This window comes from Salvia hispanica, chromosome 1, assembly GCF_023119035.1.
Source record: "Salvia hispanica cultivar TCC Black 2014 chromosome 1, UniMelb_Shisp_WGS_1.0, whole genome shotgun sequence".
In the NCBI taxonomy this organism is placed as follows: Eukaryota; Viridiplantae; Streptophyta; class Magnoliopsida; order Lamiales; family Lamiaceae; genus Salvia; species Salvia hispanica.
Genome location: NC_062965.1, coordinates 16,831,814 through 16,848,019, shown reverse-complemented (window position 1 = coordinate 16,848,019; position 16,206 = coordinate 16,831,814). Strand labels below are relative to the sequence as shown.

The 16,206-nt window shown below is 38.7% G+C and overlaps 3 protein-coding genes, 1 long non-coding RNA gene and 1 other non-coding gene across 5 annotated transcripts; 4 read left to right on the top strand and 1 right to left on the bottom strand.

Annotated features, from left to right (window-relative positions):
- The first annotated feature begins 251 nt into the window (after positions 1 to 251).
- LOC125201161 (multiple RNA-binding domain-containing protein 1) lies at positions 252 to 5,743 on the top strand. The gene is made up of 14 exons (XM_048099129.1): positions 252 to 389; positions 472 to 579; positions 676 to 790; positions 1,244 to 1,971; positions 2,063 to 2,194; positions 2,577 to 2,666; positions 2,765 to 2,888; positions 3,232 to 3,555; positions 3,774 to 3,838; positions 4,092 to 4,254; positions 4,549 to 4,653; positions 4,754 to 4,855; positions 4,941 to 5,111; positions 5,288 to 5,743. Coding segments are annotated over exons 1-14 (2,520 nt in total). The 5' UTR covers positions 252 to 387; the 3' UTR covers positions 5,579 to 5,743.
- Positions 5,744 to 7,326: 1,583 nt separating this feature from the next.
- On the top strand, positions 7,327 to 7,430 carry LOC125202949. The gene has a single exon (XR_007173274.1). It is a non-coding gene; the product is annotated as a U6 spliceosomal RNA (small nuclear RNA).
- A 16-nt stretch (positions 7,431 to 7,446) lies between these two features.
- Positions 7,447 to 10,645, top strand: LOC125202231 (probable splicing factor 3A subunit 1). Its single transcript, XM_048100595.1, has 3 exons — positions 7,447 to 7,648; positions 7,873 to 10,045; positions 10,154 to 10,645. The coding sequence occupies exons 2-3, from the start codon at positions 7,883 to 7,885 to the stop codon at positions 10,421 to 10,423; spliced, it is 2,433 nt and encodes an 810-aa protein (XP_047956552.1). The 5' UTR covers positions 7,447 to 7,648; positions 7,873 to 7,882; the 3' UTR covers positions 10,424 to 10,645.
- A 331-nt stretch (positions 10,646 to 10,976) lies between these two features.
- Positions 10,977 to 14,063, bottom strand: LOC125202232 (vacuolar-sorting receptor 6-like). The gene is made up of 10 exons (XM_048100596.1): positions 13,627 to 14,063; positions 12,836 to 13,531; positions 12,664 to 12,752; positions 12,517 to 12,586; positions 12,344 to 12,427; positions 12,094 to 12,252; positions 11,878 to 12,024; positions 11,672 to 11,800; positions 11,484 to 11,587; positions 10,977 to 11,398 (listed from the first exon to the last, which is right to left on the bottom strand). Exons 1-10 carry the CDS (start codon positions 13,925 to 13,927, stop codon positions 11,279 to 11,281), a joined length of 1,899 nt encoding a protein of 632 aa, XP_047956553.1. The 5' UTR covers positions 13,928 to 14,063; the 3' UTR covers positions 10,977 to 11,278.
- Positions 11,518 to 12,889, top strand: LOC125202233. The gene is made up of 5 exons (XR_007173065.1): positions 11,518 to 11,553; positions 11,843 to 12,074; positions 12,183 to 12,238; positions 12,331 to 12,491; positions 12,688 to 12,889. It is a non-coding gene; the product is annotated as an uncharacterized LOC125202233 (long non-coding RNA).
- Positions 14,064 to 16,206: the final 2,143 nt, after the last annotated feature.

The window sequence follows — 16,206 nt, the reverse complement described above, 5'->3', positions numbered from 1 at the left end:
AAAATTCTAAATTTCTACTATGAAACGAAAAAAAAAGTTTCCTAAATTCGAAAAATCAATATTACTATTATATTGAGTGTTATTGTATGTATTAAAACTCTTCGAATTATGGTTCGAATTTTGGAAATAAAAATTAAAATCCAATTAGGATGAAGCCCAACTAAAAAAATGCAATGCGCGGGCCAATTGCAAAAGCCCTCGACCTAATTTTAAGTCCAATCCAACCGCTTCCCCCATTCACAAAAATCACATTGCCGACCAATTCTCTCTCTTCACCGCCTCTCTATCAGTGTGCTCCTGTCTCCGGCGGCGATTTATCTCGCAGCTAGCTGTGCGGCGTGGACTGTTGCAGCTTGTTATATCACATACGAATAGTATCCTCAAATCATGTATTTGCTTCTTCTTTTTACTAGCTGATTTCGTTCTCTGAAATTTATACTGTATCTAATGGTAGTGCATTTGGTTTCATAGGTCGCGAATTTGTGTGAAAAACTTGCCTAAGTATGCAGCGGAGGAGCATCTTCGAGAATTCTTCTCTCAGAAAGGGGAAGTGACGGATGCAAAGCTTATGCGCACCAAGTGATCACCTCTCTTTACTTTTTTTTTTTTCAGTATTGAGATTGCTATTTTATTGATTTGTTGTTTATTTACCTGACGTGGTGGAAATTGGTTCAGGGATGGGAAGAGCCGGCAATTTGGCTTTGTGGGGTATAGGACGGAGAGTGAGGCTGAGGAAGCTATTAAGTATTTTAACAAATCTTTTATGCATACTGCCAGAATTACTTGTGAGGTCTGTCTCACTTTTCTGCTTCACTCACTATAATGTATTTTTTTTCGATTTTAAGGTTTTAAAGTTATTAGCCTTGCGATGATAATTAGGATAGTGGTAGTGGTATGATGGAGGGCATTATGATGAGTGGCCAAAATGGTTAATTAGGGAGAATGACACACATTTAATTGAATTTCTCTTTTTTTCATTGAATTGTTTATACTTAGGCATCAACCTATAAAAGTAAGATAAAATAAGTAAAAAAATGTGGATAGAAGTTCCATTGCTTGTAACATGAACTGACTATTGGGGCTGTGGGTTGCATAATTAGATCATTCAGACACCTGCAATTGATAGTTTATTAGTAAAGAGTGCTAAAGCATTTACTCTCAGTTAGTTATGTGTGTAGGCTAAAAACTTGAATTTGTCATCTTAAACAATACCATGCTGTAACATTTTAATGTTCACTGCCAGATTGCTCGGAAGGTTGGAGATCCCGAAGCTCCTCGTCCTTGGAGCCGACACTCATTGAAGCAAAAGGAGAATTTGCCTGCAGAAGATAAAAAAGCAACTGGTTTTAAAGATCCTAAAGCCATGGAACAAGATGGGAAGAGTAAGAAATGTATCAAGGATGATGGGACTGATGATCCCCAATTTCAAGAGTTTCTTGAGGTTATGCAGCATCGGAGCAAGTCAAAATTGTGGGCGAATGATACAGTAGCTGCAGTCTCTCGTGAGAAAAGTGGTTTGGTGCCAGATGACAATTACAAGACGGAAAAAGGAGAGGAATATGAATTTGACGGAGATCTTGAAGAATCAGAAGGAGAAATTGATGCTGCATCAAAAAAAATAGACAAAGCTCAAACTTTGGCTCACGATGAAGCTGTATCCGACATGGATTATTTCAAGAGCAGAATTAAAAAGAATTGGTCAGATTCAGAAAGTAGTGATACCGAGGGTAGTACGGATGGCACTGATAATAGTGATAGTGATAATGATGAAAGTGCTGCATGTAAAGTAAAGAGAAAATGTGATCCTGTTGAGAAGACAATTGAAACTGATGTTTTTGCTGGGGAGGCTGAAAATGGCTTCTCTAAAGAAAGCAAGAACTCAGATGAACCATCATCCAGTCCGAAAAACGATAATGCTGAAGTTCTAGAATCTACCCGTCTGTTCATCCGCAATCTTCCCTACACTGCCACGTATGTCCCATGCTATTTGGTCATCTACTACACATTCCACTTTTATTTCTTTTGTCATGTACATTTACGCTTACACTTTGTGATTACTCAGCGAGGAGGAACTAGAAAGTCACTTCAGCAAGTATGGTGCTGTATCTCAAGCCCATATAGTTATTGACAAAGAAACAAGACGCTCCAAAGGGTTTGCTTATGTTCATTTTGCTCTCCCAGAAGCTGCTGCTAGGTAATATATCCTGAGCTATAAATCTTGACTTTTTGCAAACACAATTGGCTTGGAAAAGCTAGCTATGTTCTACTCTGTAGTGTTAGGAGTCAATCTCTTAGTAGTCCGTAGATGTAGTTGAGTTTCAACTGACCAAAATCAAAGTGTTTTGTATTCGAACGTTAACCTTATTTTCATAATACTTCTTTTCACATATTTCATATTTCCTTATCATTTGAGTGCCCCACTTCATGTCTTCATCTTTTCACATGGGTTATGGTGTACTATTTTTGGTTTGTTTGCATGATTAACTACATACATTTTAGATGTATAATGTATTTATATATATATATAGAATTGGTGCTATGCCAATGTTCAAAAGTTATTTGTTTTACCATTCCAGGGCTTTGGAAGAGATGGACAGCTCAATTTTTCAGGGGAGGCTGTTGCATGTTATGCTTGCTAAACAAAAAAAGCCTTCTTATGTGCAAGAGTATGCATTCAAGACCCTCGAGTTTCACTGGATATACTAATATCAGGCATTATCTTGTCATTTGATACTTATGAACTTACAATGGATCTCAATTACAGGATTAAAAATGATGAAAAACCATCTTCGAAAACACTTAAGCAGAAAAGGACTGACGAAAGGAAGGCATCAGAAGCTGCCGGAAACACAAAAGCATGGAATAGTTTATTTATGCGTCCTGATACGGTAAGTAAAGTTGAAAATTAGGCTTGTCATCTGCGATTAGTTGCCTTCTTTTGAGATTTTAAGAAACTATCACTGGAATTGTAAGTTTCAGAAACATTGACACGGGCAGGAGAGAAGTTAGTGGTGACAATCTATTTCCCCACTTGAAAAATTGTTACCAAAATAACTTTCTTAAGAGATCCCTAAGTGTAAATCAAGATTTATACTCATTCTCTAAGTACCTTCATTATATGTGTAATGCCATGATTCAGTTTGATTGAGCATTAACCTTCTTAGGCTGTGCTCTTTGACATATTAAAGTGTTCTATCACCTGATAGTTTCTTCCGATCCTTCATATTCAAGGTGGTTGAGAACATTGCACGCAAATTTGGTATCAGTAAGAGTGAACTTCTAGATAGAGAATCTGATGACCTTGCTGTGAGAATTGCACTGGGGGAAACTCAGGTCATCGCTGAGACTAAAAAAGCTCTATCAAGTGCTGGGGTTAATGTTTCCTCATTGGAAGAGTATGCCGCTGGTAAAACTGATGGTGTAAAGAGAAGCAACCATGTTATATTAGTGAAGAATTTACCATATGGTTCATCAGAAAGTGAATTATCAAGTATGTTCGGCAAGTTTGGCAGCTTGGATAAAATAATTATCCCCCCTACTAAAACCATGGCTTTGGTATGTTTGCTTTGCTGTCTTTTAAATATTTTGTTTTGCTTTGTAGTTTCATTATCTCATACTATATCTATCCCGTTTTATTTAATTTAATGTGTATGCTCCTATATGGTTTCAACTTTTATACACTTGATGCTTAGTTCAATGGTTAGGAGATTTAGTGTGTCAAATTCTGGCATATAATTCAATAATCAAGCACTTTTGTTAAAATTTATGGTTAGGTTATCTTTTTGGAACCTGCTGAAGCCCGTGCAGCTTTCAAAGGTTTAGCATACAAGCGTTACAAGTAAGTTCATCTAATTTTTGAAACGTATATTGTCCTTTATTCAAGGATGTAATGTAATACTTGGTCAAAGTTTGTACTTTTTAAGCAACATATTGAGCTTGAAGGATCACGGTGTCCAAATATTTTGAGGGCCATCACCACTAAATGATTGATATTGCTTGTGGAATAAAGACCTGCACTTCATAGTTAGATATAACATTGCTTCTATTTATCTAGTGTTGGTTTTGTGAAGTTAATATCTCTGGTTTCACAGGGACGGCCCACTGTACTTGGAATGGGCACCTGGTAATATTCTTAGTCAAACCTCAGCTGTTGATGCTAGTAAAGCTGGCGGTGAACTTGATGCAAAGAAAGTTGTGCTGAAGCATCAGATTGAAGATATTGCGGAAGAAGATGCTGACCCTGATAGGATCGAGGTTATACTTCAACCAGTTGTATTTTAAAAATACATGATAGCTAAACATTTTTTCATATTTTAACTTTGCGTCGATATAAGTTCTATGATTCAACTTTACCCTTTTTTAAAAATATAACCATTATTAACTGAGATATATGCTTCAGTCAATGATAGTGCTTTTGTAAGGGGGAGAGTTTAGTGCATTAAATTTCTAATGATTATTGCATGAGCTATTGAGCTCTGATTTATTTCAGGTGGTCTAACTACTGCTAGTTGTTCTAAAATTTGCTTGTTGATATCTGCGTTTCTACAGTCACGCTCATTATATGTCAAGAACCTGAACTTCAAAACATCTGAAGAAAGTGTGAAAAAGCATTTTGCAGAGTACATGAAGGGAGGAAAGATTCTTAGTGTCAGGGTATGTTCATTCCCCTCTTCCCACGCTTCATTCCCCTCTTCCCACGCCTACCAAATTTGCTACATTCCCTAATCCATTTTCACTTCTTATACTTCAATAGATCAAGAAGCATGTAAAGAATGGGAAGACTCTTTCAATGGGATTTGGTTTCGTAGAGTTTGATAGTGTTGATACAGCATTGAAGGTTTGCAAGGACCTACAGGTATTCTTTCAGGCCAGCCTATTATGACACGCTGTCCGTTGCCTACTGTATCTCTAGACTCTTACCATTTCGATATTTTCTCCAGGGATCTGTTCTGGATGGGCATGCCCTCATCTTGCAACTTTGCCATCATAAGAAAGATGAAACGATACCTAAAAAAATTGATAATGATAGCTCAACAAAATTGATTGTGAGGAATGTAGCTTTTGAGGCAACCGAAAAGGATCTCAAGCAATTATTTAGTCCCTTTGGTCAGGTATAAGCACTTGCATTTTGTCAATTTTACGACATCTTTACTTTAGTTTCTTGCAACTCGGAAGCTATGTGATGCTGGCAAAATCAGAAAACGTTTCGTCCTTGTATTTGGGGTAACCAGACATGTTTGTTCTTTCATGGTTCCTAATCTGGAAACACATCTCCTGTACCCTGCAGATAAAGAGATTGAGGTTGCCAATGAGGTTTGGAAACCATAGAGGTTTTGCTTTCGTAGAGTTTCTCACGAAACAAGAAGCTCGGAATGCCCTTGAAGCGCTCTCAAACACCCATCTCTACGGTCGTCACTTGGTACTGGAGAGGGCAAAAGAAGGAGAGAGCTTAGACGAATTGCGGGCAAGAACAGCCGAGCAGTTTGCGGGCTCTACTAAGTTAAACAATAAAAGAAAGCAGCTTCCTCTTCCCCTACTAGATGAAGGGAATGTCAAGCTTCAAAGAATGGAAGAATAGAGTTTTTGTAGTGTATGTTTTTTTGTATTTCTATCATTAACTTTGTAAACTAGAATGCCGAGTTGTGTAACTTTGATATATTTAAAAACCAACAATTTTGAGGGTGTAACGTAATATCAGTTGATGTAAAACTGGCAATTTTGAGATTTTGTTTTTTCTTTTACAGATATCTCCATCATATATTGAATTTCTTTTAGGTCAATAAAATTTATGAGTTGTATTGAGCTAAAGTCTGGATAATTTCATTGTCAATTAACGAGTAGTACTCACTGATAGAACCATGATCATAGAATACTATCCTACTCGAAATAAGTACATTTTTCCCATATAATATGGGGATGATAGGCGCTTATCTATGTCGCTTCTTATTTAGAAAAATGACGAGGGCACCTTAGATTTTTAAATCAATATCCATCTTTTAGCTAATAGCCTAAAGAAGTATTCGATATGCAAGATTGTATCTGTCGCTTCTTATTCAAAAAAATGATAAGGGCACGTTAGATTCTTAAATCAATATCCATCTTTTCGCTAATAGCCTAAGGGAGTATTCGATATGCAAGATTATATCTGTCACTTCTTATTCAGAAAAATGATAACGGCACGTTAGATCTTAAATCAATATCCATCTTTTTGCTAATAGCCTAAGGGTGTTCAGTATGCAAGATTGTATACGAGATTAAATTTGTAGTGTGTTTGGTTCATGAGATTCAACCCCACAACTCAATCCTAAATGAATAATCATGTGATAATTAGTCATAGCTAATCCCCTATGACTTAAATAATCTCACAACTCAATCCTATATTGTATCTTGTTATTATTTTATCTTGGAAACCTAACACCCCACCTAACAGTAAGCACAATAAAATCCTCTTCATTGTAATATTTTTATTGTCTATCATTATATATCTCATTTACATTTTAATATACTCAATCTCAGGGTCCACTTTTGAAATGAATGGATGAGATTAAAGCTCACAAATTTCAAGAAATAGTAGACAAAATATCAACAAAAGGGTAATATCATCATCATGTTATCATATGATAATTTTCGTGGGTGTTTCTTTATATCAACATAGTGTATTACAAATATCAATAATATGACATGAGAATATCAACACAAGTACAAGAAAACATCAACACAGTTTTATTGATATTTTACCTAAACTATATTGAGATTTTGCATACACTATATTGAGATTTTTTTTGCATTTTTTGATAAAATCTGCTTTCATCATGTACGGAAATTAAAATAAAATTTATCAAATTTCATCACCCGAACATCGTCGGAACATATGCAATTGAAATCTCATTGAAATTCATTTAAAATTATCTTTAATTTGAAATATTTTTTGCAAAAAAAATAATTTAAATCGAGAGAGTTATGTAAATTTAAAGTTTTGAGATGATTTTGATGAGAGTGAATTGACATTAATACCTTTTAAGTTTATTTAATAATTTTTTTAATTCAACATATAATCCATATGACATTTTTTCAACACAGGATCTCCTAACGATCTAATCTAATAGTAGCCTAGATTTAGTCTTAATTTGTGATTGCTGATTAGTTAGCAATTACTCTATCTCATTTTTAATTGTTCTATAAATTTCATTTACTACATTTTAATTTTAGTATCCTCTATCATATATCATCTTACATTCCATTAATTGAAATATTTATTCACATTTCTTAAAGCTTGATACAAATTCATCCACGTTTCTTAAAATCTCGAGCTAAAATCTAATTATGGTTCCTTTGAGGACATCCGATAAAATTGGAATGATACAAATATGATTAGCATGACCGTTGTGTAAAAGATATAACACGAAATGTACTGAATTAGATATATATTTGCATTTTGCCCCCAATATTTTCCTCGGCGGCGCCAGTTGGGTTATTTTGATTTCTTCCGCCATTAAACCTTCCCCTTTTACTTCCTTATCTCAAGAACCTAATTCCATAATCGCGTCACCCTCTGCAGATCTCTTTTCCCTCTCTTTCTAGAGTTGCAGAGTGTAAACACCGTGGTTTCAGCTGCCCCTCTTTGCTAGTCCTGCTGAGATTTCACCAGGTAGATTACTTTCCCATCAAATTTAATATCTCCAGATTTCTGTATGTTGATTATATGAATGAATGGACTGTTTTAATTCGTTGTTGAGTTTTAGTATTCCGAGTAACTAATCTAGGGTTCATCGATACGATAATTGCGTCATTTTCTTGTTTTGTTTAAATTTCTGATTCTGTATGTTGGCATGGAGCTAGGGTTTGACATTGATTCTCGTCTGATGTTTGCAGATTGGAAAAAATGCTGGGTTCATTGCCAATATTGCCCCTTCCGGCACCGCCTGAAGACGGCGATCTCGGCCCGTTGCCCGCTTCTCAGGTGACTGAGGAATCTGATGATGAGAAAAATTTGGAGAATGAAGACCAGAAGATGGCCATTGATAAGCCCAGTGCTCCACCATCAGTAGCAACACACACTAGGTCGATAGGAATTATACACCCGCCTATAGACATTAGAAATATTGTAGACAAAACTGCTCAATTTGTGGCAAAAAATGGACCGGAGTTTGAGAAAAGAATTATTGCACACAATGAAGGGAATGCGAAATTCAACTTTTTACGCGCTTCTGATCCTTACCATGCTTATTATCAGCACCGGTTAGCTGAATCTCGAGCACAGAATCAGAATGCTGCTGCACAGCCTCCTCAGCCGGAGCCTGCCCCTGAATCAGTTAGTAGTACTCCAGCGGCTGATGCAAGTGATGCCTCGGCTAAGCCTGACCCTTCTGCCCAATTCCGAACTGTACGTAAGGTTCTTGACCCACCAGAGGCAGAGCAATATACTGTCCGGCTACCTGAAGGGATTACAGGGGAGGAATTGGATATAATTAAGCTCACGGCTCAGTTTGTGGCGAGAAACGGGAAGTCTTTTTTGACTGGTTTGACTAGCAGAGAGAGCACCAATCCTCAGTTTCATTTTCTAAGGCCAACACACAGTATGTTTATGTTCTTTACATCTCTTGCTGATGCTTATTCGAAAGTCTTAATGCCTCCTAAAGGGCTGTCAGATAAGCTAAAAAATAGCGTCCTTGATATGACTACTGTCCTGGAACGCTGCTTAAATCGCCTTGAATGGGAACGGTCGCAAGAGCAGGCTAGGCAAAAAGCTGAAGATGAGATAGAGCAGGAGCGACTGCAGATGGCTATGATTGACTGGCATGACTTTGTTGTGGTTGAGTCAATAGACTTTGCTGATGAAGAGGATGAGGACTTACCTGCTCCAATGACACTTGAGGAAGTGATAAGAAGAAGCAAGATGTCAGCTATGGAGGAAGAAGATTTCGTTGAGCCTGGCAAGGAGGTAGAAATGGAAATGGATGAAGAAGAGGTCCAACTGGTTGAGGAGGGCATGAGGGCAGCAAATCTGGAGGAGAATGGAGATGTGAAGAGGAATGAGGTCAAGGTTTTGCTAGAAGAGAACGAACCACCCATGCGAATTGTGAAAAATTGGAAGAGGCCCGAGGACAGAATCCCAGCTGAAAGGGATCCTACTAAATATGTCGTCTCTCCGATAACTGGCGAGCTAATTCCTATTAGTGAGATGTCCGAACACATGAGAATCTCTCTTATTGATCCCAAGTTTAAGGAACAGAAGGATAGGATGTTTGCTAAGATAAGAGAGACCACCCTTGCTGCGGACGATGAGATATCTAGGAATATTGTAGGACTTGCGAGAACACGGCCTGATATTTTTGGTACAACCGCAGAAGAAGTTTCTAATGCTGTGAAGGCTGAAATTGAGAAGAAGAAAGATGAGCAACCAAAACAGGTCATGTGGGATGGTCATACTGGAAGCATTGGCCGCACAGCCAGCCTGGCCTTGTCTCAGAATACTGATATGGAGGACATGGGTGATGGTTTAAACAATGACGGCAGGAGCCTTCAGGGTCCAGCTCCTCCTCCTAGGCCTGGTATGCTATCAATCAGGCCACTACCTCCACCTCCTGGTCTTGCGTTAAACATTCCCAGGCCCCCCACAATGGTTCAATATCCAAACCCAACCGGCGCTGGTGGTGTTGCACCACCTCCACCCGGCCCCCCTGTAGTCAATGTAATTCCTTCTATTCGCCCTCCACCTCCTTCAATGCCTATGATGCACGGGCAAAATCTTATGGGAAACCGTCCTCCAATGCCGCCATCTATGCCCTTGAATTCTCATAACCCTGTTCCACCACCACCTGGATCGCAGTTTACACCTTTGGGAGGTCCCAGATTCCAACCAGGCATGCCTATGCCCCAACCAGGCATGTCTATGGTTCCTCCACCTCCTATGCCCTTAGGCATGCCTCCACCACCACCACCTGAAGAGGCCCCTCCACCCCTTCCTGAAGAACCAGAGCCCAAGAGGCAAAGGCTTGACGACTCGTTTCTCATTCCGGAAGAACAGTTCCTTGCAAAACATCCGGTATGTATCTTCTTCCAGTCCTTTTCACCTCTTTATGTTCAATTTGAATTCATGTTGATACCTTTTGAGTTGCTCCTAATCTTCTCTTTAATGTTTATGTAATTCCAGGGTACTGCTCGTATTAGTATATCAGTGCCTAACACTGATGAAGGAAACCTGAAAGGACAAATTTTGGAGATTGCCGTGCAGTCCTTGACTGAAACAGTTGCAAGTTTGAAAGAGAAAATTGCTGGGGAGATACAGCTTCCTTCAAATAAACAGAAGCTGAGTGGGAAGGCAGGGTTCCTCAAGGACAATTTATCTCTTGCCTATTATAATATTGGACCTGGAGAGGCACTATCTCTTTCTCTTAGAGAACGTGGTGGCAGGAAGAGATGAGCTACATCACACCATAGATCTTTGAGATTTCATGTTGAAACATCGGGCATATTGGTTTTGTTATGAAGTTGTTAGACATTTTTGTTTTCCTCTGTTGATGTGTAGGGATATTGACAGTTATGTACTTCTTATATCTTGAAATTTTAAGCCAGTGATATGGTATCTACAATTGGATTGACAGAAATATTGTCTGCTAACATTAATCGAGGTTGTATTATTGTATACTGTTTATGTGGCTGATCTGTTGCTTTATTTTGTGTTCAGCCATCCTGTTGCACTCCTGGTGTTGTTGATGGCGATTCATGGCTCTTTGAAGTGGTTCTATATTGTTGCATCTGTTTTCTGATATCTTTCTTCTTATACATTGAGAAGGAAATATGGAGGTTGGACACTCCTGTGTGTTCTTATTAACATGCATTTATTCTGGTTTCAGTTCCCCTTTACTAATATACTCGTCGATTCTGTTGCTCAGGGTTGTCTGAGACCTGTTGTTTGATGCATTTGGATTCTTGGGTAGCTCTCTCTCTGTTTAACTTTTGAATTTCTCAGGAAATGTTAAAATTTCTGCTTGAGCTAATTTCAATCTTGTAAAGAGTAGCAAATTGTTTGCATCATGAAATCTATGATATACAGAAACCAAAACCTTTCCCCTAATATACATCACAAGGTAGCCGGAATTTCAACTTGTATACTTTTGAAGGCTGTGTGTGTGTGGTTTACATCGTCTCTAAAACGTTATGTACAGAACCAATACTCTTTTGTGTGTTTTTGACTAAGAACAGCATAGTGAGGAAAAACTCTGGCTCTGGGACAGGACTGGGACATGATCTGCGGCGTGCAACTCAACTCACCACCTTAAACGGAGGAAGAATGCGCCAATGGTTCGTTGTCGTGATGGACAACCTGCTGATTCTGCTGGCTATCGAGAGGCATGTATTGCGACATGATAGCCATTATCTCCGAGTCCATGTAAGACTGCATCAAAAACCAGGTTACTATCTGCTCACAACAATTCAAAAATGAAGAACAGAGAAGTTGTGTTTTGTGGCTGGTGGCTTACCCTTAGCCTGTATTTGTAGAATATGTAACCAGCTAGTCCAACACTCATCACTATGGCAAGCACCACAACGGTAAGAATCCCGCTCAGTTTGGAGCTTTTCCTTTCTGCACACATTTAATTATCATTAAACAGGCTTGATGCGATCATACGATAGCACCCAAGGTGCGAAATGGAAGAGTTCACCGTACCAATGCAGGTATCATGCTCGTTTATGTAGATTTGGTCTCCTCTGCAACTGCACTCAAATCCACCCCATGTATTCTTACAGCTGCATCCATCACACTGACAGGCAGTCCCTAATTTGCACTCGTCCACGTCTACAAATACACACCAATTGTGACCCACAGTGTTTTCAACAGGTTGAAGCAGGTAAAAGTATTGAAGAGGAAAGTACCTTCACACGTTTTGCCATCTCCGGTGAAGCCAGCCGGACAATGGCAGCCAGACAGATCATTGTCCTTGCACGCTGAGAACTTGACTCCATTCTTGTGTTGCGACCAGCAGCCTCCATCGTTCACTGAGCACCTCCCTGGCCCAACAGCTGCAGACGGATCAATATTCAGATTCACGCAGACCTCAACTAGTCTGAAGGTAATAATAAAATAATTACCGTGACATGATTCGTATCCGTCTCCTTGAAACTGAACCCCGTTTACCAAAGGGCACTCGCAAACTCTTCCCCTAAATGTGTCCTTGCAGGCTGTTATGTTAGATTCATTGTCGCGCCAACACCCTCCGTTATTCTCAAGGCACTGGTTTGTCTCTACATCTGTTGATCAACATTTAAATCCCATCAATTTCCATATTACCATAGTCACTAATAATAGTCATCATCTTTAATTCATAGTCTCTGTAAAAACCTCCGCTCAGGCAAATAGGAGGCTCCGTCGTCTCCTTAAACCCTGCACATATGGCTTTCAGCACTGCGTTCCTCTCCAACTTCCCTTCACCCACCAAAACAATCTCATTCAGTTATACAAAGCATACCTCAAATCACACATACATAAGGTATATTTTTATATTTTCAACTAACCTCTGTATTGAACATTATTCATCACCATAGTAGGTAAGATAGTAACATCACCACGTGATCCATGACCAACCTAAACCCACACATAATTTCATTTCAGCAACAATCACCAATTGAAAATTAGTTATTAAACCGAAGAACTTTCGTGACCTGAAGTTCTTGCTCGATTTTCAGGACTTCGTTCTCAGTATCAGCTTCTGGATCACCCATGCACTTGTTTATCTTCTCAACCGGTATACCTACACCAAGATCAATCCCGGGAAATGATGTCGTCGGATTATGTTGATCGAGACATAAATGGATAGGGGTTTTGTGAACTTACCAAGTGATTTCATGACTTCCTGTGCACAATCTTTGCTGTACCTGTTGTGCTTCATGGAGCACCTAATATGGAAATCAGAAACATAATCCCACCAAATCCAGGACCGGTTAGTCTGGTTAGCGACTCTGTGCACACAGAGCTGCCTCAGATTCTCCAAGACGACGTCCTTCCCTGAATACCCCGAGCTGAAGTCCAGCTCAGGGTCCGGGGCGCAGTACCTGCCACGGTTGATGCACTGCGACTTGCACTGCTCCGTCTGCACGAAGTCTCGCGGGCAATACCACGTGATGTAGTGTGGCGTGAACTGCGTGTACCCTCCTTTCTCGAGGATCTGGGCGTGGCCCTTGAAGTTCTTGATGAAGTTCATCTGCTCGTCGCAGCGGCTGCCGCACTCGTCGTTGCTGTTGGTCCAGAGCTCGTACTCCACCCTCTCGTCGGGGTGGGGCATCGACTCCGACCAGTCTATCTTGACCACGACGTCCTCACCTTTCTTGAGGGCCTCCTTGAGCGTGTCGCCAAGGGGACGACCGATGAGAGCCGACGGGATGCTGATCTTCTCCACGTATCCGGCGGCTTCGGGGCTGCTGTCTTGGGGCGAGTCCATGGTGATGAGAGGTTCGTCTATGATGTCCGCCACTAGAACCGCCGACGCCCCAGCCTGCTGCCCGTTCCATACCTTGAGCGCAAAGAAGCACTCTGCACCCACAGAGTAAAACGTTAGTGCCTAAGGTCAAAGGTCTCACGTTCGAGTAAAAAAATCAAAGCATGTTTAGAGCAAAAGAATCGACAACCTCCACGGTCGAGGAGGAGAATGGTAGGGCGGGACGACTTCGGCTTGAAGGGCCTATCTCCTTCGAAGGCTGAGCAGCCGACCTGGCCCTTGTCGGGGTAGATCAAAGTGCCCGTTAATGAGCCGCCATAGTCGGGCACGCCGAAGTTCGCGATGGCAGCATCGTGCTTCGATCGCTTGTCGAAAGGCGAGACCACGCTGATGCTGCTCTTCTCCACCACGAATCTTGATTCGACTGCTGTTGATAGTAGTAAAACTAGTGTTACTGCAAACACACAAGAGGCCGCCGCCGCCGCCGCCATATCTCTCGGAGGAGAAGAAAGTGGCTAACACCGGTGTAGATGTGGTGTTTAACAATGAAGAATTTAGGGGGGAGAGAGGGAGATGGGGAAGACTTTGGCGTGAGGTCTACTATTCTTGTTTTATATTTCAAGAAAATGTTTGAAACATCTCAATACTAATTATATTATTACAAGTAGATGTTGCTGTTGGTCATGCCATGACGTGAAGTTAACTACATAGTCATAGAGCGTAAACAAAGGGCCAAACCCACGACGTGAAGAATGAGTCAAATTGGCCCTTGGATATTGAAAGAAGAGACAATTCCATGGCTAACTTTCTACATTTTACTTTTCTTCTTCTATAGTAAAAGTCATGACAATACAAATAATAATAGACATTTAAATTGCAATTTTTTTGTTAATTTCATATCAATATCATAACTTTTAAAATTGAAATGGTCAAAATCGTAGCTTATATTACAAAATAAAAAAAGATATGATAACAAATCAATGTTATTTTTGACAAAACAATGTTATTATATTTTTAGTGTTTTTTAAAATGTGCCAATATATGAAAAATGACATGGTTTTGATCCATACTTCCTCCGTCCGTAAAATGTTGTCCATTTTGTTTTTGTTTTTTTTTTCCATTTTTAATAAATTGATTTTACATTCCACCAACTCATTACACTCACATTCTATTATAAAACTAATATATGAAATGTGAAATCCACATTCCGCTAATTTTTTCCAATCACTTTTCTACATATTTCTTAAAACTCGCATCGAAACACGGACAACAATTCACAGACGGAGGGAGTATCGGATTTGATTTTGCCTTATCAATTTTGATTTTGACCATCATCCAGTTATAAAAAGTTGAAAAAGTTGTGATTTTATATTCTTATTTTCAAAAATGACGGGATTGATCAGAAATGAACGAAAAGTTACTGTTTAAATGAAAACAATCCATATTCATAATTTGTAGTATGTTTTGGTACTAAAATACAAAGTATGTTAGTGTTTACCAGAAAATTGACTTCTTAGCTTGCTAATCACTTATCTTCATTTTAAAGTATGTTTGGTGCAATATTTAGATCATTCACTTTATTTCAGCCCACCTATAACTTCAAGCTCTCGCGTCCCATCATTTTTAGAAGGGATTTGCTATATTATTATGCTAATTACTGCACTAGTTGGATATTAGATGGAACATGTTTATTTATTTATTTGGTACAACAATTACATAATAATTAAATGTTGTTGCGAGTGGCTAAAATATTAATACTGGTGACCTTGCAAAATTTTCACTTCCCCAGCATAATCCAAATTAAAAATTTGGAAAATAATGAGAGAGGACTTGGTCATGGTTGACCTTGTATTATTAAGTCGAGTAGACGAGCTTAAATTAGGTGAATAATTATTTTATTTTATCATTTAATAGGTATTCGAGAAGAACAAATTAAAAATATCAAAATATGCACAATTTTTTTCGCATTCATTATTTATGCATTAATGTCATAAGCTCTAATCTTGGTGTCGAATAGTCTATATATTGATGATTTGATGGCCCCAAGGAATTGACTTCCGTATAAATATAATCATATATTTATGGGCTTGATGAGAATCAGATTATTGTAGAGACAAAAGTTTGTGTACATTCGAATGTACAGTGCTACAATGGGATTCATCCGATTATGATTCTTTGTTCCTACTTAACAAGATCAAGATTTACTTAAAAGGGATATATTATCTGCATAAAATATTTTTGGTATGTATTGTCACTTGGTATATCTAATCAATCCTAATTAAAGAAATAATTTTACTCTTCCTTATTATGCTTTTTTCTTTCTTCAATTGTGATCAATTGACTAAATAATAATATGTCTGGACCACCTAATTCTTTTACTAAGTGAGCTGTGTGCAAATTGCAATATATAAACATGTACTCCCTACGTTTACCAATAAGCGTCCCTATTTTATATTTTCGTCAGTCCATCAATAAATATCTTATTTGTTTTTTTTACTACTTCTTGGAATGAACTCACATTCCATTAATTTATTCCACTCACATTTAACTAATACTACTATATAAAGTAAAATCCACGTTCCATTGATCTTTTCAACTCACTTTTTACTACATATCTTAAAACTCGTATTCGGTCAAACTTGGTCCTGTATTAATGGATGTATATAAATTTGGTAAGTTTTTAATGGTAGGCAGTACGAAATTATTGAGAAAACCAGCCGAATATTACGACAATGTAGGCTATTAATTTAGAAAAATCACAGCCCATATC

Coding starts and splice junctions, on each gene's coding strand:
- LOC125201161 (XM_048099129.1), top strand. Junction 580..675: donor GCAAAGCTTATGCGCACCAA/GTGATCACCTCT, acceptor AAATTGGTTCAG/GGATGGGAAGAGCCGGCAAT. Junction 4,255..4,548: donor CTGACCCTGATAGGATCGAG/GTTATACTTCAA, acceptor GCGTTTCTACAG/TCACGCTCATTATATGTCAA.
- LOC125202231 (XM_048100595.1), top strand. CDS start 7,883: ATGCTGGGTTCATTGCCAATATTGCCCCTTCCGGCACCGCCTGAAGAC. Junction 10,046..10,153: donor AGTTCCTTGCAAAACATCCG/GTATGTATCTTC, acceptor ATGTAATTCCAG/GGTACTGCTCGTATTAGTAT.
- LOC125202232 (XM_048100596.1), bottom strand. CDS start 13,927: ATGGCGGCGGCGGCGGCGGCCTCTTGTGTGTTTGCAGTAACACTAGTT. Junction 12,253..12,343: donor TCCTATTTGCCTGAGCGGAG/GTTTTTACAGAG, acceptor GTTGATCAACAG/ATGTAGAGACAAACCAGTGC. Junction 11,399..11,483: donor TCTACAAATACAGGCTAAGG/GTAAGCCACCAG, acceptor TTTTTGATGCAG/TCTTACATGGACTCGGAGAT.